The following is a 23,288-nucleotide window of genomic DNA, read 5'->3' on the forward strand; positions in this document are numbered from 1 at the left end:
GGATATCTGAAGAAGGCTGTGACCCCTTGGGAGGCCCAAGATGGAGTAGGGTCCTGCTGGGGACCTGCAGTCCACGGAGAAAGGAGCCCACGCTGGAGCAGGTTTTTCCCGGGTAGGACTCATGGGGGACCCACGTCGGTACAGCTCATTCATGAAGCACTGCGCTCCATGGAGAAGTGACCCACGGGACAGCAGTCTCGTGAAGAACCGAGGGATGGACTCATGTTGGAGACGTCCATCAAGCACTGTCTCCTGTGGGAGGGATCCCATGAGAGCAGGGGAAGGACTCCTCTCCCTGAGCAGCGGCAGAAACAACTGACCGCAACCCCCTTCCCCCTGCACTGCTGGGGGGGAGGAGGGAGAACATGGAATGAAGCAGGGGTGGGGGGAAGGTGTTTTTAAGATTATTTTACTTCTCACTCTTTTGCTCTGACATAGTTAGTAATAAATTCAATTAATATCCCCACTTTGAGTCTGTTTTGCCCATGATGGTGATCAGTAAGTGACCTCTCTCAGCTCTTATGTCAACTCATGAATCCTTAGCTGTTTTTTTTTCTCTCCTCTGTCGAGTTTCAGAGGAGAGGGAGAGAGAGGCTTTAGTGGGTACCTGGCATCCAGCCACGGTCAAACCACTACAATAGCATATATATACAGATACATAGAAAACATCCATTTTAAAACCACAGGCTAAGGAGAAAAATGCACTCCTCTGGCCAGTGTTGGAGTCAGTACAGAATCAATACCCAGAGAAGTTGTACAGATGAGGTTTGCAAGAAATGGAACAAAGAATATGAGTATAACCAGAGAAGAAACAGATGAGATAGGTGACAGAAAGCAAAGGGATTTGACATATTACATCACTTCATCAATTTCAAGACTAAAAAATGAATTTTACATATTGGTTACTTCAATTGTTAAATACTATACCTACAACAGATGCTGAACTCCTCAGAAATAGCCTGTTCAGGGCTACTATTTAATGTTCATGCTGTATTTCACCTTTTTCGAAATACAGTCACTGGAAGGAAAATGTCAAATAGATTGCTTTCCATATTTAAGTCACTGTATTTCTCATCATATATAAAGAAGTTTTATTTTTCATTACCAATTGAATACTTGTAGCCACTGAATACTTGAGGAAAACAGTTAATTGTCTGATATGATGTGGCCTCTGCTTTTATATTTACAGCTCTGTGGAATATTGTGTCTGTGGAATATTATGTCAAAGGCTGCACTACATCAAAAAACACAAAACAGCTTATAACAGCCTATGAACAGCTCACCCAAAAAACACGAGGTTCAATGCACTATCAGCATAATATCCAAATTCTGAAAAGCTGTACAAATCTATTCATAGCAAATCAAAAATAATTTGCATAGAGAACGATTGTAAAACATGAATTTAAGATACAAGATGCACTTGCACAAAAGTACTGTCTAATAGACATGCCTTGTTTTTTGTTGTTGCTGATTTTTTTTAAATAAGGAACTTCAGTCACATTAAACAACATTTGGCATGTATCCCATTTAAGGAAGAATCCGTAGCTTATGTGGCAGCCCTCATTAGCTTCAAGTACTTTCAAGATTTAAGAGCTAGCACGTGACTTTTCCTACTGTAGCTGTATGAAAGGTTTTTTTTCTGTGCCCAAAATGATGCAAAAGCACTTGTATAAGTTAAATACCTTAGCTGTCTATCACAGATAAGAAAAGTGAAGTACCTTTTTTTTCTACTTTTTCTTTCTTTTTCTTTTCTTCATCTTCACCTTTAATTTGATCTTTGGAACCAGGAGATGATACAACTGCTGTAGGTTGTGGAACATCATTTGAAAATGAAGCTGTAGAAATGGTTGTACTGGGAGGAACTTCAATCTGCTTTACTAAAATTAAGAAACCATGGAAGTTAGGAGGAGTACCAGAACTTCGAACACCAGCATTTTTAAGCTTCCAATATAAATAAAAAAGCAGAGAGAACTGAAAATTTTACTTAAAATACCTAAACCACAACTGCTGAGTAGTGAAGCACATTAGAAAACATGTTTCAGAACTCAATCTATATATGATTATTATCATCAGTCAAGAACAAACATTTGACTACACATTTTTTAAATGGGAGAAAGTGCTAAACATAAGAAAACATGTAAGCAAAGACCACTTCTTTTTGTAGTTTATTTCAACATCTAGTTATCTTTGCTACCAATGTCCTATTTCCCATTTGTGTTTGTCTAGTTTCAGTTTATAGCTACTAGTTCTTCTCATACTGGAGACTATTCCATAAATGAGTTATGCATAAAATCACTTTTATATTGTATTCAGATCATTCCTCAACTCTTTTTTCTGATTAACTTCAGAAAATGAGCCTGAATGATCACATTCTAAGAAACTACCTGCAGCCCTTTCCTAAATCCTCACTTCCCTTTCCTAAATTCTCCATATGATCTTCATAGTTCTTTTTAAACTGATGATATAGAATTCTGGACATCACCTCACTATCAGTCTTACAAATGAAAGTGTAAGAATCACCTCTCTTCTACAGTCTGCTCTTCAAGAATCTCACTAAGGCTTTTTACGTAATGATTGTGCTGGGTAAGCATCATTTGTGCACTAGACAGTATCATCAAGGCTCCCTTTCCCAAGAAAGCATAGATTACATGATCTTTTGAAGTTCCTTTCAACTCAGGTTGATCTATGATTAAAGACTGTTTGACAAATTCTTCTAGTGTCAATATTATACAGTTCTCCATTCCGCATATATGTTTCTTTTTGCATTTCAGATACTAACTTTCCTGAAGAACTGCACTTTGTTTGTTGATGCTTGCTCTCTTTAACACTAAAGTGATTTGCACAAATTATATTCTTATAAACAACTTTCTATAACCATTTGAGTATGAGATTTTTTGTACCAACAACCACTTGCTTGCTAGTTGTGGAAAGTCTCTGTTTCTCAGATTTTCAGAAAAATATCTAATGATATTTTTGATGTACTGTGACCATTTAATTTCTGTGCTCAACTACTTAGTACTTCCAAGGTAACATATATCTATTTACCTCAAAAAAAAATATTTGAATTTAGGCCTACTACCACTTAAATAAATTGGCTAAATAAAAGAAGATGAATATCAAGCTAAGTATTAATTTCCTTTCCCATCTTGGATCAATACACCTTAAGACCTCTCTGAAGCACAACAGATTCTGTGAAACATCCTATACCTGTCAAGAACTGCTGCAGACTAACAGACAACAGAGAAATATAAACTAATGGTTTGGTTTAGTACATGAAAGGGCTTTATTGGTCCCCAACAGAGAAAAAGAATTCTCTGTATTTACAACACATTAATCTTTTTGAAGACTGAATGTGTTGTTTTTACCAGTAAAACATTCAGTACAGTTGAATGCTAGCATCCAGCTACATTGGATACTATCTCAAACAATTTACAATACTGACAGCCTCAGTAAAAATAGCAATAGCTGTTGAGGGCAAAAGAGACTTTTTTGGAAATAATTTTAAAGACAACACAGTGGATCTGAAACATTTCAGTTTTGGGTCTTTTTCTCTTTTCTTTTTTAATATGAAGTATATACGATGGTGCAAGCTGAACAGAACAACACAGAGGAGTGTAAAGAAAGAGAAAGCCCAATGGAAGGCTGGTGTTACTAAAGCATGGAATCATACATTCAAAACACATTGTTTCTAATTTTACATTACCACAGTTTTTTTAATAAAAATATCTGTACTTTGCATTGTGGCTTAATTTTCCATAGTGATTTTGCAGTCATGCTAGATTAAATACTCATAGTATCAAGCAGTGTTAGACATTCAGTAATTTCTAAGGTATCAAAAGGAGTCACTGTCATCAGTCACATTCAGGGCTTATTATGAAAGGGACTGAACAAAAAAATACAAAGAACTAGTTCCATGTCTGATTAAATTTGGTGTATGTACCTGTTAGACTTGCAGCTTATTAAAATGTTGGAATTAAGTAACTTATCATAGGCATGGAACATAGGAAAATCCAGAATTTGTGACTAATGCCACAAAGTCAGAGAAAGATAAAAGTCAAGCAGAATTAAGATAGTTTTGATCACATTTTCTGCTAACTACACCTATGTTGTACAAGAATAGGACATTTTTCCCCACCTCCATTTCGGATTTCTGCCTGAATCAGCTCCTGTTTCAGCCCTTCAATTTCTTTCTTCAGCTTAGCATTTTCTACACGGAGCTTTTTCTCTTCGCGGAGAGATGCCTGCAAGACTAGAGTTGGCACATTAAAAATGACTGTTTAAAGAAAAGTGAAGCATGATGAGCCAAATAGCAAAAATGGGGTTGTCATCAGAAACACTTCAGAATCCTCTTCTTTGTTGTTGAAATAGCCACTTTTACAATACTTATGTAATCAAATTGCCTCTCAATAGACTATTTTCTCAGTACCCTAAATAGAATGACAAGAAAAAACTCCAAGAAACCTATTAGAAAAACCTTGAAGGTGTTTGTAATACAGCACACCTTAATTCAGTGATACAGTTAAATACAAAATATCATAGTTGAAGGTATGATACTCTTGAGAGAATCCTATAGTTGTGAAAAAGCAGTAACACATTCAGGATACTTCATAGTCTCACAGTCTTCAACTCCCTTTCTCCCTTCAAGTGGAGTCACGTCCTATCGAATTTCCATCATCTGTTTGTGCCATTAATCCTTCCTTATCCATACCTTTTATATTTCAGAATAAGCAGCTTCAGAAAACCCCCCACAAATCACAAGACAGTGAAGTGGAGCTTCTAACACAAGGTTTATCTTGGAGAACTTGAAATACACTTAAAAGGCTGACAGCACCAACGTTCTCATTTTCTCCTATGAGCGTTTACTGTTAAACACCTGGTTAATAAGTTTATCATAAGAAAGGTAATTCCTTACTAGCTTTTTCCTTGAGCAGAGCAACTTGTTGCTTGAGGTACTCAATGACTTGATCAGCCTCTGCACCCTTCTGCTCCAGTCTGTTCAGCACTGCATTGTTGGCTGCCATCTTTACCAAAAAACGGGCTAAAAACCTAGACAAACAAGAGACAGTCTAAAATTAATGCCTTCTTAATGCAATAAAACTACCATCTCTTACCACGTGAAGCAGTTCTCAAATCAGTGGCTGAATAAGAAAATTCACTAAGCGAACAAGCTGGGCTCCCACTCCTAATGCAAAGCCCAAAGAAAAGCAACGTTAAAAGAATCAGATGTTTGACAGTTGCTTTCAAGTATTTTGGAAGAAAAACTATTTTTCCTCCCAGGTGCAGAAAACATGTTCTTCCTTCACAAAACAGAAAAAAAAAAATAAATCTACCTTCTCAGAAAAAAGGGTCTGAATATATTTAGGGGGGAAAAAAGGAAATAAAAGGGAAAAGATTGGACAGGAGAACACTGTATCGTGGTTTTAGCTGAAAAAAATATACTAATAATATATCTATTCCACATATACTGAATATTTCATACATTGTGGTTGTGCATATATTAACAATTTATTGTTGATTTACCTTTAAGCAGAATTCATGAGTGTTTTTACATATCTCAGATTAAGACAACTTCTATTGCAGGTTTGCACCTTCAGAGTTATTTTAGCAGCAATTTTGATTGCCTGATTTTGTAACGACTGAAATGTAAGGGCCAGCACACAAGTTAAAAAGAAGCAGGGAACACAAAAGCCCAGCAAGGGCAAAAGCACAAATAAATGCTGCCTAACCTTCTTTTAGGATATTCACCTTTTACTGGGTTTCTCTAATGCTTCAGATACTAGCTATCCCTTGTGTACTCCCTTTATTTCTTGAAAGCTACCAAATCCGGCCTATTTTCCTTCTGGGCAACATTTGTGTTTAAACAAAAACTCAAATAGTAGCAACAGAATGATGAAATACAGTTACAGCCACAGTGCTTTTACCCTCCCACTCAGTATCTACATGAAGAAAGAATTTGTACTAACAGCTGCCTCATCTGTAAATCAAGAAAACTGATTACAGGTGGGAAGAAAAGATCTGCACGAGCAACGGTGATTTAATTCCTGTGAGGTAATTTAATTCCTATGAATTTGCCCACCAACTGCAACAAAGGGAAGAATTGGTAAGAAAATGGCAACCCAGATGCACGCATTGGCTCCTCAACTTTATCCAAGTCCAAAAATGCCTTTTCTCATATCAAATTGGCAGAAAACTTCCCATTTTATTCCAAGATTATTCTAACACTATGATCTAAATCTGGTTTTAACATACAAATATTCTCTGTTGGGATTTGCAACAAACCTCACGCTGAAGACTAAATAGACTCAGAAATACCAGAGGTGAACATATACAATCACACTCATGCCAGTGTCAACATATTGCCTTTGGTGCATTTTAAGTATAAAATGTATGTTGATATCTGATCTTATATTATAAATAACTCTCCACAGCTACATATCTAAACAAACAAACAAACAAAAAACCAACAAAAACCAACCCAACAGAAAACAAACTACAGTTATTCAGGAAGAGTGTAATTAAAATTTCCCAAAGTAAAACTGACAAAGCCAGAGAGAGGCACAATAATCAGATGATGCATGGGGCATCTCACTCTTGTAAATGTGCCATCTTACTCATGCAAATGTGATGTATGAACCAACATCCTGCCTTCTTTTCAATGTAATACAATCAAAGCCTGTTTTACACACACTGTCTCACTTAAAGATGTAAGAGTGTTACTGCCGTCACACCTTCCAGTCATCCACAATAGATTTTTCTTTTAAAAGAAAGAAACTCTCATGGAGTAAAGAGTAGGAAAATCATCTCTCCACGATTTTTATATTCAAATTAATCTCTGCTAACAAGAAAATAATTTTGTTTTCATGGGCAGATTGAAAATAGAGTTTTAAAAAGGAACACAGTGATTCCAATAAGTTACTAATTTAGATGTCAAATGGAAACAGACACAAAACTATTATGGCACAACACAGCACAGTACAAAGCCTGGGATATTGCTGTCTGCATACCAGTAAGATTTCTTGCAAGCTACAAATTCTCTCCCGGGAACACAATACTAACAGTGGAAACTTTGCCAATGACAACAAAAATGCTACTAAAACTTCAAAGTGAATAGAACTGGTACATTTTATAGATTTTAGCCAAGTTGGCTAATGAACTGAAGATCTGGAAATTAGGTTACATGATTACAATGAGTAGACATTTTCCCACTTGTCAAATAAATTTCTGTAAAGCCAGTATTGTAAAAATAACACAAAGAAATAGGTATTTCCGACAATAATATAAAAAGGCAACAGGCTGAAGTGAACTGCTGTACAAGCACAGGAACCCATACAGCAAAGTCATAAAACTGTACCTAAAAAGGACACATTAAAAAAAAAAGAAAAAAAAAGACCCACCCTTTATTATAGAATACAAAACACTTTACAAATATTAGAACTGCAATAATCAAAGGCCGCAGTCAATTTTTTCACTTTCTTTTAATATTTCCCCTATTTCCTTTGCCCTATATTACCTTGATACTCTCTCACTTCACACACAAAAAAAATCCTCAACCAACCAACTCTTACTGGTTGATACACAAACTGAAAATTGGAAAGAAAATCAGAAATAATATAGCTCAAAATCCAGCCTCATATCTCATCACAGATCATTGTGACCTGTTTTGGAGAAAATGTCCGAAAGGCCAACTGAAAGTAAAGTCACTTCATGTAATTGTGCCTAACTAGCTGCTTTCCCTTCAAACAAAAAATAGCCTTGAAAAACAAGTACGGAGTAGCTACATTCAGACCTTCTTCAAAGGAGAACCTCCTGAAGTTATCTGGTTGCCTGGCTAAGGGAAACTTTTATCTCAGACCTCTGAGGACCACTGTGTCACCTGCAAGACACTCAGAACTGCTACAAAAACCACTTGCTCCACTCAATGGAACTCAATCTTCGAATGAAAGACCAAGTCCTGCAGTTATTCATTAGGTTACATATCAACACATAAAGGCTGTTTATTTTCTCATCATTCTACTTGCTGATTAAGAGAGTTGCCTATCTTTTTTAAACAGAAAGCACTGCCTCCTATGGTCTTCTAAGTAGCTGCAGTACCCCAACAGGAGAAAAGAGGCATTATTCTACTTTGCTGCTCTAAAACAAGTAGTGTGGAAGTGCCCCCAAAGTGGCAAACTCTCTATAACAAATTAAGACTTCTCATATAGTACAAATTACTCCAAAATTTTAACATGTTTTACAAATATCGGTTCATCAACATTGGCCTCAACCTTAGAATGCATCCAGATCAAAAAGTGAACACACAAAGGATGCTAAAAACATAAACCTTGTTGTAGCTTACTCATCAATATTAATATTCTGTTTTTAAAAGCAAGAAAAAGCCTAACCTCCCATAAAATTAACGGCAATATTTAAAACTCTAAAAATTAGTTTTGGAATCTATTCACGGTCTGAACATGGAACTAATTACTCTTCACTATTGGAAAAGCAATCATTAAATGAAAAAGAAAAAAAAACACACAAAAAACTCCTCAAACCCAGGAATTGGAAGCCAATTGATTCCCAAAACCTAAAAAGTTAGCTCTGAGCATTCCTTTTTCCAGCTGAAGGTTTTAAAAGGCTCAATACTTCCAAGTTCTTAGCTTTTTCTTACAATGCTTTGCTAACGTCAACACAAAAAGTAAGATCACTAACTGCACAAGATCTAACCTGCAGGCTGGTTAGTACAACCTACTTGTAGAACTTACAGATCAACATGTTCTCCATGTGTGCATCAAGTGCTTCTGTGACAGAGATGCAGCTACATTTCAGCACTGTCAATCTGGTAAGGTTTTATGCTGCTGCCTTGGGTGACAGGAATCTTACGTTTTCGTTCTTTCTCACAGGCCTTAATGCAACATAACTAAATACCACCTATGTTTCAGCTGGTCACCTGAGCATGTGTTGAGACAAAAAGTTGCCAAGCTTTGTCTCAAATGACGTAAAATGAAAGAAAATCGCCGTGCCTCCTTCTCCTGTCTTCCTCTCCCACATACACATAAAATCCTCCTCAGTGAGAAGGTAAACTTTGACAGCTTGCCACCCATAGGCAGCATTCTCCATTGCACAGTGCTTTCCTCTGAGCCATCATTGCTCTTCCCTCTGTGCTAGCTATGGAGGAATCAACTATTCCTATGGCAAAGCCAATCCTACTCATCTCTACTAAAGAGCAGAAAATAGTCACAAAATGGCCCAGGTGGCATTCTCCTGTGAGGTGTGTGTCTCTGCCACGTTCATGAATGGCTGCCAAACAAGACCTAAGATTTATTTTCTCACTACAAGAGAAAATAAAAGTCTGCAAAAAGACACGTTTGCTTTTCAATTGAGATGATCTGTTCAAATTAAAAGTTTGTAATTATGAAGCAAAACCAGTGGCTTATTCTAAAAGTTATTGATAATATAAAGGTAATTTCTCCAATGCTAACTAAAGTCCAGTAATCTAAGGTAGAGAAAAAACATTTAATGGTAATTCCTCTTCCTAAGCTTTTGGTCTTAAGTCTCAAGCAGATCTGAAATTAAACTCTTTTTCTTCCTCCATGTGGCCAACTTGTATACCAAAGTATCAACGATCACTTTGTTTCTTCAAGAACTGTGTTCAAACACTTCTATCTGAGCATCTTTTTCGAGTATGGTCATTTCTGGCAGACAATCTTACAAAAACCCATAAATATAACAGAATGTGTCAGCTGTTTGCCAGATTCTGCTTTCTCTGCTTTGCACTTCTGTGAACTGTCAGGATACAGTGAATCAGATTTGAGAATCTCACATCACACCTTTTTAATCTGCAAAGTAAGGAACAGTAGTTAGCAGATCAGAATAGAAGAAAACAGATTGGAACTATGTTTTCTTTGGCTAAGCCAAAGAATTAGTGCATCTAGGCTATTGTTTTAACTTGTCGCATCTTCTCCTGCCTCAGAGAACTGAGATTCATGCTTTAAAAATCAATTCTCTCTTAAAGGTTTCTCCTGACTTCTGACAAAGTATTCTAGACCTGATGCTGTCAATATCTTTGGATAAGATTTAGAGTATCCAATTTGATTATTTTGCATTTTTGGTAGAAAAACTTAAGGTCTAGTTTTCAAAAACTATGAAACTTTAAACTATATTTAAACAAAAACCAAACCAAACCAAAACATAGGGGAGCTACAACTGATTAGTTTTGAGATCAAGTCTTAGTTTTGACTTGATCATCTCCCTGCTTCACTCTAACTAAAGCAAAGAAGATCAGCAGCAGTTCTCAATTCATCATTAAGGAGGCAGTGGCCTAAAGCAGTTACAAATTTGCAATAATATAGTTCTATTGTTAGGACACTCTGGAAATCAGGTATATTCAGTAAGTTTCATGCACTTACACCTATCACTACTACAAAAGATTGGGTATTTCACTGGTTTTATACCTGTTATTCATTTTAAAACACAATCATGGCTTTTACACCCAAATGTTCCTTTTCAGGAAATGTGATTCTAAAAGATCGTTTCTAGGCTTCAACAGACAGAGAAGAATCAGATTTACTTATCAGAAATGCAGATTTACCAGTTTTATCTGTGGAAAAATATAATTCACAAAATATATAAAGCAAAATATGAAGCTATTCACAAACAGGTTTAAAAAATGTGCCTTTTAAACTTGTATATATAAGGCTAAGGTATCAATAACAAGCAATATGATGCTGAGAAAGAAAACAGAGGTATTTAAGGCATTAGATACTTTTGCATTATTTGAGATTACTCAGTCACGATCAAAACCATAGTTTCCTTGTTACAATATAGCAAAAAAAAGATATACTGCACCCCACTACACTTAAATATAATTTCAAGCATATTGAAGAGACATGCGGTTAAGATTTAACTACCAGTTCATCTGTCTTTCAGAATTAAGTATATTGTTAGCTCTGTAAGGGAAGAATGTAGGTTTCCTGAATCTCCCATTGTCAAAGTTTACACACTTGAAAATATAATTTAAGGTCTTAAGCAAATATGTGTAAGTGTTCAAAATGCAGATGCTCACCTAGGTCCTTCTCCAAGTACAGCAAAGGATTATATCAAAACATTAGCAAAATGTTTTTGGCAGAACAATGACAAGCATTTGAAAAGCAACAGCACGGGGAAAAAAAGCCAAAACCATACAACAAAGAAACAAAAAAAAAATTCCCCCCTCTACCGAAACAAAAACAACCCCTCCAAAAATAAAAAACAAACAAAAAAGGTAAAAACCAAAAAATAACAAAAAACACAACTGGGTTGTTGTTGGGTTTTTTTTCAAAATTTGAGCAATATTGATGGATTGCAGTATAAAAAGTCAAAATGTAGAAATCATTTTCAAATGAATCATCAGGGAACCTGATTTTGAACTCTCGGTCCTAGACCAGTGATCCCCTATCAGGTACTAAAAATTTGGGCACTATAAAAGATCAAACAAAATTTTAACTACTACCCTTGTATTTTTCTACGGAAAGAATGCTTTTTATAGTATGAGCAAAATGAAATTACAGCCTAAAATGTAAGAGAGTGTTGTAAAGTATGGCAATACAGCTTTAGAGACTCACGACTGCAGAGGGACATCAGGACTCTTATCTTCCTTTCTCTCCAAATGTGATTGCAATAACTGGGACTTTAAACAGTTGAACAGCTTGATTCTTTTTTTCTCTTAGTTCTTAAAAATAATTTATCAAGTATTCATAATCTATAAGCTTCTGTGTAGAAGGTATTGAAAGTAATTTGCCAAGCAACAAATTAGTAGACAAACTTGTACATTTCTGCCATATGTTGTTTCAACTCACATCTTTGGCAATGAGAGAGCCAGAATAATCACTTTGCAGACTTTCAAACAACCAAAGTGTCTAACACAGTTCATCCAAGTAGCAATGTCAGCTCTATGGAATGATTTGCTAGCTCTGGAGACTACAGTCCAACCCTTCTGGCTGCCAGATAAATCAGGCTCAACCCCAGCTGCAGACAGGTCTTTTAGTAGTCCTAAGAGCCTACCCCTCTCTATTTTAAAGGGCTGTAAATAGTAAAAACACACAAAACTGAACTTTTTCATATTGAAAAACACTTCAGCATGAAAGAGATTTTTTAAACATGTGATGGAACATCATACAACAAAAGGCCCCTCTACTGGTACCAATTTTGAGGCCACAGAAGTTATTAAGTAATGACTATTTTTAAACACGAAGACAAGTCTGCCTTGAAAGTGAACGATGTACCAAAATTACAAGCAAGTCACAGCATTAACGAGACGGACAAAAATCAAATCTATGAGCAGCAATACATGAGGAAGTAAGCCAAGCACACACTAGGTAAGGTAGAAGGTAGAAGCATGAAACTTTTACTTTAAAAGTGACTTGCATTAAAAGGAATGTCTTTGATTTGTATGGTAGAGATCATCAAAAACACAAGTCAGAAGTAAAAAATTATTTTAGTACTTTGTTCTATTTGCATTTTAAGACATTAGTAGGTGCCACAGCATATTAATTAACTGCATCGTATCTTAACACACTACAACTGCAATATTCAAAAGGTTAAGAGTACTTGCAGCTTCATTCACATCCCTGATGTAAACTTGTGCTAAATGTCTATTCAGGCAGAAGTTTCTACTAACGCTTTCCTCAGTCCAATTCTGAATCAACTTTGTACTCTCTTCCACCTCTAGACACTCCAAGGACTAAACAAAGCAGAGACATGACTACCCTTAAGGAGTTCTGTCCAGGTTAAGGTAGCAGTCAAGCATTTGGATGTGGTCTGTAACAAAATTTACGCCTTAATTTATTAATCTGAGGAGTCTGCCCAGTAATTCAATAGACATGATAGCTCACAACATGGCTCAAGAAAAGCAACTTCTATGTGCTACTCAACTCAAGTCTCAACAGGTTACACACCAGTACATCTGCCAGGTCCCCTGGAAGTTCCGAAGAGATTCATCTGGTTGTGCTTTGTAGTACAGTCTGCAATTTAAGTAGCAGCTCATATGCCAAAAGAGTTGGACATCCTGATATATTTTTTCAGTAGTGTGTATCTTCTGAATCCCACTCCATTAATATTTTAATAATACTATCAAAATCTTATGGTAGATGACCACCACGTACACAAGGAATTCTCACATAAATCCCATGATGAAAAAGATGCAACACCCACAATGTGCTGCCTCATTTCTTTGATCTTAATTACTGATTTCCAAACCTAAAATACATCACAATTCTTTGGAACAGAAAGCTTACATCAAAAACTGACAGGGTTTTTTGTGGTGTTTTTTGTTGTTGTTTTTCTTTTGTTTTGTTGGGGTTTTTTATAAATTTAAAAGCTTAAATTTCCAAGCCACAGTGTATCCAGTTGTTACCACTGTACATATATACATGTGTGTATATACAAATATAAACATACAAATACATATTAAAAAGTATCTGCTACTCATGTCTCAAAGTATCCTCATAAAACTTCCTTGAAAGGTGATGGACTTTACAGTTACAGACACACACATATGCCTATAAATTCAGAAATTTAAGAGGACTCAGCTGCATCTGGACAAGCCTGCAAGGTCAGCACATGCCACAGGAACTCAAAGAATCTGTGCTGTGGTTCGTCCTCTAGGGTTTTACTGGGGAGTGGAAGCTTTAGATTACTGTTGTAACTACAGAGTAAACTACTCATAAATCAGACAGAAGAATCAGAACTGCACTGAAATCTACCTGCTGCTGCCAAGTAGAACAGTTTCTTAAGCACTTTATTGATTTTTGCAACTTTATCCTAAGTAAAGTGAACATTAACACTACCTCGTTAATTTAGAACAAGTACAGCAGTTATAAAAAGGTAAAGAAAGTAAGAAATGTTTACACCCTCCCCCTTAAGACAGCTCTCAGGAACAAAAATATATTTTAAAAGTATCTCCCAAAATCTAGTATTTTTCTTTTGGGTCTGTCAGAGCAGTAAGGATAATAACCCTTGCCAAAAACCTAGCTGCTAAAAAGACACTTTAAAAATATCTTCTCCTCAGAAATTTGAAGAGTTTGGGAATAAGAATACCATTAAGCAATGTATTTTATGTCAGCCATAGCCTGTAAAATAATGGTGTTAATTAGGTAGGTCACAGGAACGTTGATCCCCCCGTTCAATTTCAATTCATAATACTCTTAATGTCTGAAACCTGTCTGCTGGTTATCTAACACTGGTTATCTACCTGTGTTAAAAAAGAACCTTGAAATTTACTCCTTTTCCATTAATATCAGCTTTTTTACATATAAAAGTTGTATCTTGTAGAAAAGCCAGAGGAAAACGGGATTTAGCCACTCAGCTAAAGCAAGTGCTAAGGTTAAAAATAACCATTATTTATTCACAAAAGCATTCAGCAGACATCATGCAGATGTACTGTGAAAAAATCAGTGTTCTCTAACTTCAGACACATTAACAACTGCTGGTATTTACTGAAGCAGAAACTTTAGGTATTCTTTATAAGGGCCAAATAAAACTGAAGAAAAAACTGAGGACGTGCATGTTTGTGTGGCCATGTGTCTGTGAGTAATCAACGCAAGAACAATGGCAAACACCTCTTGATTGCGAGCAACAAAGTGGTCAAAGTTTTAAGGGAAAAGCAGTCCTTGCCCAACTTTGAGTCTGCAGTTGCAATCTTCTATAAAGACACTAACCAACTCTGAGCAGAGAAAATTATTTATTCAGCTGTGGAGTGAAAAGTCTAAATGTAGTTTTATATATTAAAAATATATATAAAAAATATATAAAAAATATATAAAAAAATATATAAAAAAATATATAAAAAAATATATAAAAAAATATATAAAAGTTTTATATATATAAAAATAGTGGGTTGACAACAACAAACCACATGCCAGTAGTATCTTCCACTGCATATTCCTGACATCAGCCTCAAAACATAGGTCTTTCCTTTTATCACATAAAGAGTGAAGAGACTTAAAATTCCTAGCAGGCATCTCATCGACTTAGAAAAAAATCTCCAGATACAGCTATTTTTAACTATCTACCCTTTTGGACTAATAATAGTATTTTTCCCTTTTGGAGACAAAACTCTGAAGGAGTTTTCAGGAACTCTGAAGAAAAGTTTTCAGTAGATTACATTTCTGCAGAAGAAGACTTCGTTATTCCCAGCAGGAAAACAAGCAACTTCTGAAGCAAAAAATCTACAGCAACTACCTGTCAATCATTTTTACATAAAGAGTACAAAGTAACAATTCGACAGATACTTGAAAACAAAATGTCCCCTTTCCTTCCCCTCAATCCAAAGGGTTATACTACAACAGTTATTTCAGATCTACTGATTTGAAACAAAATGAATTTTGAAAGAAAGGTATCTTTTGCATGAAAAAACCCCACCCCTTTTTCCTGTACAGCAAATGCTGCTTATATTTAACACATATTTTTCTTTTAGAAACGAGAAATAATTAACAGAGAACGACTGATCAGATTTTATATGCTTATTTTACCCCATGCAAACAAAAGGCTTTTGACTATTGTAGTTATTCCAGCTGACACATGGAAATGACCTTCCCAAACAAAAAAGAGTAATCTTGAAGTCTTTTTTCTCAAGTTGTTTTCTATATTCTAAACTAAAAGGGGATATCAAGAGGATTTTTTGATTACGTTATAGCATCTCTTGCAAAACTGTAGCTGTTACAGGACAGTGCCCTTGCTTTCTTCTTCTCTCTGTTAATTTAACATTACACAGTTATCAATAACTTCTCACAAAAATTTTCACACACTGGTACTGAAAAGAACACCACTGTAACTAAATATCTGCCTTCATGAGCACTTGGTAACCCAATTTCAAAGTAAGTATACTCAGTAGCCCATTGGGCAGTCCAGCACAGCACTGTTAGAGTTAACAGTATGTTAGTCTAGGTAAACTTCTGGACCACGTCTTCTATAAATATTTAAGCACTGCTTGAGAGAAAGCAGGGCAATATTGTATCTTTTAACAGTATCAAAAAAAAAAAGCAAGCAGTTATGTAATTGCATTTCAGAGCCTTCTTTGTAGCTGTATGTAGTGAGAAGCTTTTGAGGTTCACAGCTTTTAAACCTTCTAGGATGAAAATGATTTTCCCACTTTTAACAGATCTGTGTAGAGCGGAAAAAAAATTACAGAAACAAACTCCCTGTGCACTCATCTTGGATGTTGAGAGGGCTGATGTCAGCTATTAAGACTGATAATCTCTGACAGAAGAATGCTCCAAGTAGCTTTTGGGGAATAGTCATTTTTCATCTATGGATTCAAACTGTGGAAACAAAAGAAGCTTTAAGACAAGTTGAGCTAAACTCTAATTTTGCTGTGTTACAAATTATTTTATTAAAAATCCAATCATTTTCAAACAATTATTTTCAATTAGAATATCTTGGTTTAACATCTTCAAAAAGTGCTACCTTGAAGGTAACTTTTCAGTAAAATGCAAAGGGAAAAAAAAAAAAAAAAAAAGATCTGTGCCCAGTTCTAATGATGAGCATTATTTTATAGATGGTCATTTGGATGTGAAATTACTTACCCACTGTGATGCAGCAGGGGAATTGAACCCCTAAGAAAAGATTAATTTCCCTAGTGTCACATCCTAGCTGGCAACAGTGACTTCCTTAGTGTGTCACTGTTACCAATTACTAGAGCCCTTCACACAGAAGGTTTCAAACCTCACAGTAGGACCAGGACAGTTGCGAACTCAGGCCCTTCACTCCAGAGCAGCTGCGACTAAGCCAAACGCAGCATCTCCCATAGGCCATGCGTGAGCCCGTGCGCTCCTAGGGGAATAGCAGTCCCCAGCTGCCCCAGACAAATGAGCTCCTGAAATGATCTGTTCACTTATCTTCAGAGTCTGAAACAAGATGCCACTACAAAGCTGTATATTAAACTGTAATTGAGAAACACACTGGGACAGAAACCAGATCCAATGGTCATGGATCATTTCCGAGAGAGGGTCCTGAAGTCAGAGACTAATCTTTAAATTATTAGTTCATATTCAGTAGAAGTTATGTTGGGAAAGCTCCTGATGAGAAGAAAATGGAAATAGAAGTGTTCCATAATAGGTAGTTTTATGCCAAAAGATTGAGCCAAATGACCTCAAGAAAAGATTTCCTAACTTGAGGCAATTTTTGGTGATGTTTCAGGAATTAAATTTTCTTCTAATCCAGCATAGAATCTGTCACTTCTTCAGAATTCTGAGGAAAGAATGAATTCTACACGAATTGTGTTTAACAGATGATGATTATATACAGTATATATTGCTTTCTAATATGAATGGTAGTTTAATCTTTCCTCTCTACAGTTTTAGAAGTCAAGGAACAGTTTCTAGGTTGTTAATTAATATAAAGCGGAATAAGAATTTAAGGATTAAGGGTGGTGAGATACTGGAACAGGTTGCCCAGAGAAGCTGTGGATGCCCCATTCCTGGAAGTGTTCAAGGCCAAATCAGATGGGGCTTTGAGTAACCTGGTCAAGTGGAAGGTGTCCTGCCTGCAGGGTGGTTGGAACCAGACTGTGTTTAAGGTCCCTTCCAACCCATTCTGCAATTCCATAATTGTACACAAAATTATGGAGCGTAACAAAAATTGCAAAAGTTAGGTAAACAGAGGGTCTCTCTTTTCTGGAATTTCTCTCTGAAAACATATACAGCAAAGAAGAATTTATCCAATTCTCATTTCAGTAAGGTATCAAAGTAATTTTCTTTAGAAACAGCAAGTGTCAACTAGTGATTACAATAGCTCTTATACATGCTCCCTGATGCATTTAATCATCAAAATGGATCAATTTCAGATTACCATAACTCCAAGTTACTGTAACCTTAGAGAAACCTTGTCTTTCATCTTGGTTGGCAGAGATGATTTCCTCTCTTATGCTTTTAAAAGTAATTCATACCTGTATTAATGTTTTATTGTCCACTCTGTATGGACAATAAAAAGGTTTTGGACAAATGTTCCCTCCTCAGATTCTGTAGACAGAACAGGTGACCTACCCTTACCAGAAGGTCACTAACCAACCAACAATATTCTGACAAAACACATTTAAACAAAACAAATCACAAACATGCAAGTGAACAACTGAAAGATGTTCTGCTCCAAGATTTCAAAAAATTACAATCTCAAAATATTTGGAGCAGTCATGCTACCCAAGCAAACTAGCACATTTTTATTACGCTCAAAAACCACTTTCCCTTGTTCCATTTATCAGATCTATTCAACTGACTGGAATGACAGGGGCTATATTTTCAGGAGGAAAATACCTGCTTGCAAAATATTTCATGCTTGTTATGGACTTCACCATTAGAAAATTTGCCCAAGGGTAACTAATGACTTATTCAATTAACACCACGCCAAAAAAACTACAGAGAACAACTTCTGCCCTGGGAACTTATTACCCTGCCATGCCTCCCCACTCCAGTTAAAAAAACAAAAGTCAGGTCAAACTTGCCATTTCTCTAGAAAACAAGTGTGAGGGAAATAGGAGTAAATAAAGGAGATGCAAGTCAGGAAATCTTGACTAGACACATTTTATTATAGGCACACTGTCTCAGCTGCTCAAGCAATACTAACATTGCACTCATACATACTCAAGACCCCCTACAACTGCCACAGAGATCTGCCTTTGTTCAGATTCCCCTTTCCTGTCTCTCAGCTTCTTAAAGACACTTCAAAGAAGATCAAAAAGCTTGAAAGAAGTATAGCTGTTTAGTCTATAGAAGAGAAGATAAATGGGAGATTTGGTCTCATTCTTCAAACAGAAAGCAAGCTGGTATGAGAATGGGACTAAACTGTTCACCAGGTCTGATGCAGACATCAAAAAGAATGCAAGATTTAAGTTTTGGAAAACTTTCAAGTAACAGTAATAGACTGAACAGGCTGCCTTTGCAGGTTGTGGAATATCCATCACTGGAAGGTTTTAAAAACAGGTTAGGCAAACATCTGTCAGAAGTGATTAAGATATAATAGATGAGAACGAATGAGATCTTTTGCTCCTCTTCTGCCAAGGTCTTTTTGTTACACCTGGTGTTACAAACCAAATAATATTTCCCTTTTTTATATCCATGTGTTTTATTTAACTTTAAAAAACATCTAATAAAAGTTACCATTCTGTGATATTTCCACATATTCAAGTGTGTTTATTTGGGACAACAAAATACACATAAAAGATTTGCTAACTCTGAAAGCAGGAGAAAGAAACCACCTGTGAAGTAAAATAACATATTAAATTTACACTCACTCTGAATAAATTGACCTCTAACATCATAATGCAGACAGCACTCTATTTTCTCATTCTCCAAGAAAAAAAATTGTGAAAACTTTAGCTGATGACTTACTGATCTGCAGTCATTAAGATTTTCCTTAAAAGAATTTTTTTAAAGGAAAGTACTTTTTCCCAAGCACCAAAAAAAAATAAATTATATATTAAAAATAATTTAAAATAATAAAGCAGAAGGCTGCTTTGAGAAATATTCAAACCTTTTTTAAATTATAATTAATTATGAGTAAGGATGGTTTCCATCACAATGGGAGGATGGGGAAGCCAGAGACCTTTTTCCCATCCCCTTACTGTTTAATACTAAGGTAACCATGGAAATAAAAAATAAACATTGATTTCCCCCTCACACCCAGTACAACAGGAAACCTATCAGGAGAAATGTTTCTTGGTAAAGGTAAGAACCATACAGGTAACTGTTTAGAAGAATAAACAGATTTCTGGGGGTCTTGCTCGACTGACATCACGTAACTCATACAAGAAACAGAGGTGCTGTTTGCTTTGCCCACATCTGATGTTCCTGGTAGCTGCTTTCTACGCTGACTCCTCAGTTTTATCTATGTTGCCTAGCATTTAACCTTCTTTAGGTTTTAGGAAACTCTCCCTTAGAAGAGACAAATATGAACGAATACATTCACACGACAGTGGTGACACACAGGGACTTGTAAACTAAGTGGGGTTTGTAGGCACTCAAGAACTCAATTTTTCTTTTCATTCTTGGTCTGAGCAGGTCCTGGATAACACTTATGTCCTATTTTGGATCTCGATATGTGTTTTTTCTTGCCAATTCAGGATCCACCACTCAGTCTGATGTCAAGCTCTCTCTGCTGCTTCTTAAGGCTTTTTAAGAAATGAACAGAGTAACATGACATCCATAAGATTATGTATTCTACTTCAAGGAGGAAGGCGCAGGGAAGCTGAGAAAGTGATAGTTTTCTAATTTGATTCTATTGACAATTAGTGAATTTATACAAAGCAGCAACTTTAGAAGTGGTTTATTAATTCAGAAAGAAAACACAAATTACTACAGCTGATTATTACCTTATGTTACCTCTTACTATCTCATAATTCAAACTAGCATGGTTCTACAGTATAAAACATGCTGTGTAATAAAAGTATAGCAGTATTTTGAGGCATTCATACAATATTTCCAGAAGCTCCTTTTAAAGTTTCGTGTCAACTGAAATGAGTGTACTGTATCTCAATATGTTACGGACTAATATCAAACGAAAGTTTTTAACTTTCTGCTTTAGTCCTAATTTAAGAAAAACACACCCACACACCCACACCCCAGCCCCCAGTTACAAACAACCATGTCTCTGTGGCGTTCAAGGAACAAAAATAAAAGATTAAAAAATAAAAGATTAAGGTTTGGAAATACCAATCAAATTGTTGTGATGATACGTCACTAAAATAAAGAATTCAGTGTGTAAAGCATACAGCATGAAATTTCAGTGATAAACACTACAGTTAAGTATATATATTTCAACATTCTCTAAATTGGGACCCTGTCCTTCAAGAATGTAATTTTACCAAGTATATTAAGCACACAACCTTAGAAAGATCTAAAAAGAAGAAAAGGGAGGAATGCCACCAATACACCTTGCATGACAGAGCATTACTCACACAATGTTTTATAGTTCTCTTTTCAGGAAAACAATATCGTGAAACTTCCAGGTCGATAGAAAGTCAAAGACTCAAGTAGACTAGAATCTTATAAATTTTTGGTTGTCAAAAATAATTTTAAGAAAATGGCATTATTTGATTTAAAATACTTTGCAAAGCATAATAAGTCCTAGGGGGCTGTTTGCTCCCCCTCCCCGCCCTGGTGGCGCACAATTAACTTCATTCCTAGTCTTCTTGGATAACATACCTAACTGAAAAGACAATAATGTATTAAACAGACTTCAGTCAAATATTTTAGAAGAAAAGCTATTACAGACAATATCTCCTAAATCAAAAGGATGAAGAAATATCCATGGACTGTTCAGCCCTCCTTCAAGAAAGAGGCCCTAGGTTAACTTACCACTGTTAAATTCATGCTTATGAATTAAACTCATGAGAGTTATAATAATGTCAAAGCAGCATAAACACACCTTGCTGCATTAAATTTATTTTTCAGACTGTTTTCCCACTCAAATATGCTTCATTCAGAGGCATCAAGTCCTCAAGGCCCTAGGCAACTCAAGAGCCCAATTATTTCTAATCTGATGGACTGTTTTAAGCAAATACCCTTTTTTATTTGATACCATTTTCTTCACACGATCCACTGCTTTCAGTCTGGGGAATAAGAATTATTTCCTTCTCTATTTACATTTAAAGGTGTAAAAGAAATGAATACAGCTATAGCAATACAGAGAAAACATGCACAAGCTTCATACTAACAACTGGAAAAAGACATTCCTGAGCAGACGCTTGCTGAAGATGGCTTTAACAATCATTTTGACTTAAATCACTCTGCCCTCAACATCTTGCACGTTCAGGATCTGGTTGAGCTAAAACATGAAAGCAACTCACAGATATATTGCTTAAAATACTTTTAAGTCAAAATTGCTGTAACAAGAATATATCGTTAACTTGCGACAAAGTAGAAAAAATATATTACGACACTGATAAGCAATGACCCTTGAGGCTAGCTAAGAAAACAAAACACAAAACAAACAGCAACAACAACAAAAAACAACAAACAAACCCAAAACCCCAACAAACAAACAAAGACTCCATCACTTTACCAACCCATTTCTAAGGCCTTAAAATTTTTAACAATATCCAGTATTAAAAATCCAGGTTTGGGACTTTGTTTTTGCTTGATTTTATAGATTTTGGACTTATCTTCCAACAGGTTTGCCAAACAGCGTAATAAAATTTAAACGTAACTGGAGAATAATACAGCAAGTGAAACATAAGGACATACAAAACCAGGATGCTGTATTGAATCTCTGCTGCCTCACCTCGCTACAGATTTCATAGAAGTATCCTGAATCACAAAACTATTTGTGAAAAGCAATGATATCATTAAAAAAAAAATTTCTGAGTTAAAGAAAAAAACAGAGCAAGAAATGCAAATATTACTTAGTTTGCAGTAGTATTTTGTTCATTTTGTCAGCTGCTAAGCCCAGCTCAGAGAACCTTACAGGTCAGCCTAAGGTTATACAGCACTTCAGCAGTGCTGCCATGTGCTGGTTGGCTGTGCACTCGTAATGTGACCTAACAAGGAATAACACATAAGCTCGCCCCTGTTATCCACTGCATCCATTCCCAAATGCAGTATGTGCAATATGTTAAAACTTTACAGTATCTCTACTGAGGATGGACCAAATACTGAACTTTTCGCTCACTGAAGTTTATTGAAAGGCATAACGAATGTTCCACAATCCAAACTAAGGCAGCATTTACTTTCCCACTGGTAACAGCCGTTCCTGTGCAAAGCTCAGTAGATTCTCCGTGCCTGCACTTCCCAGGCTATTACAGCGTTTCCTCCAACAGCCCACCATCACGCCGCTTCCAAGCCCTCATTCCAGGGGAAGGGCTGCATGCAGGAACACAACTGATTTTGGATTGACTCCTTCGGGTGCAGGCGCGTCCTCCGCTCAAAGCGCGGTGTCTGCGTTTGCAAAGCCGCCCTACAGTCACAGAGCACGTCGAGCCCTGCGAGCAAATCCCACGCAAATCCCAGTGAACTGAACCACGAGTTTAGCGCCGCTTTCTGCAGCTCGCGGCTCCCATCCTGCCCCTCCGCAAGGAATCCCTGCTACAGCCCACCTGCGTTAGCTCTGGCGGCTCGGAGACGATTAGTAGCAGCAAACTAGCGGGGACCTGCCAGACTCCCCCCCACCCCATCCCCCGCCCGCTCCAGGGAGCTCGGCCCGGCCCCCGGGGGAGCCCCAGGGCGTGAGGCCGCCACGGCCCAGTGGCCTGGCGGCTGGCGAGGGACTGCCGGGGTGAGGCACCCGCTGGGGAAGGGGCAGAGCCCGGGGCACACCAGGGGCTGAAGCAGACCAGGAGCAGAGCC

General features: G+C 36.6%; 1 protein-coding gene across 4 annotated transcripts in view; it reads right to left on the reverse strand.

Moving 5' to 3' along the window:
- The window catches only part of AIMP1 (aminoacyl tRNA synthetase complex interacting multifunctional protein 1), a 38,985-nt gene that overhangs the window by 15,497 nt on the left and 200 nt on the right, over positions 1 to 23,288 (reverse strand). For 2 of the 4 annotated variants that reach the window (XM_027635758.1, XM_027635761.1), the window contains exons 2-4: positions 4,913 to 5,046; positions 4,136 to 4,249; positions 1,719 to 1,877 (exon numbers count right to left, since the gene is read on the reverse strand). In XM_027635758.1, the coding sequence (XP_027491559.1) occupies positions 1,719 to 1,877; positions 4,136 to 4,249; positions 4,913 to 5,046 (407 nt within the window). Of the gene's footprint in view, positions 1 to 1,718; positions 1,878 to 4,135; positions 4,250 to 4,912; positions 5,047 to 16,538; positions 16,678 to 17,824; positions 17,836 to 23,038; positions 23,148 to 23,288 lie in introns of those variants that run through there. The other 2 variants (XM_027635760.1, XM_027635759.1) reach the window with 2 other exon arrangements.

The sequence above is a fragment of the Corapipo altera genome, unplaced genomic scaffold (assembly GCF_003945725.1).
Source record: "Corapipo altera isolate COAL_440 unplaced genomic scaffold, ASM394572v1 22b, whole genome shotgun sequence".
Taxonomy (NCBI): Eukaryota; Metazoa; Chordata; class Aves; order Passeriformes; family Pipridae; genus Corapipo; species Corapipo altera.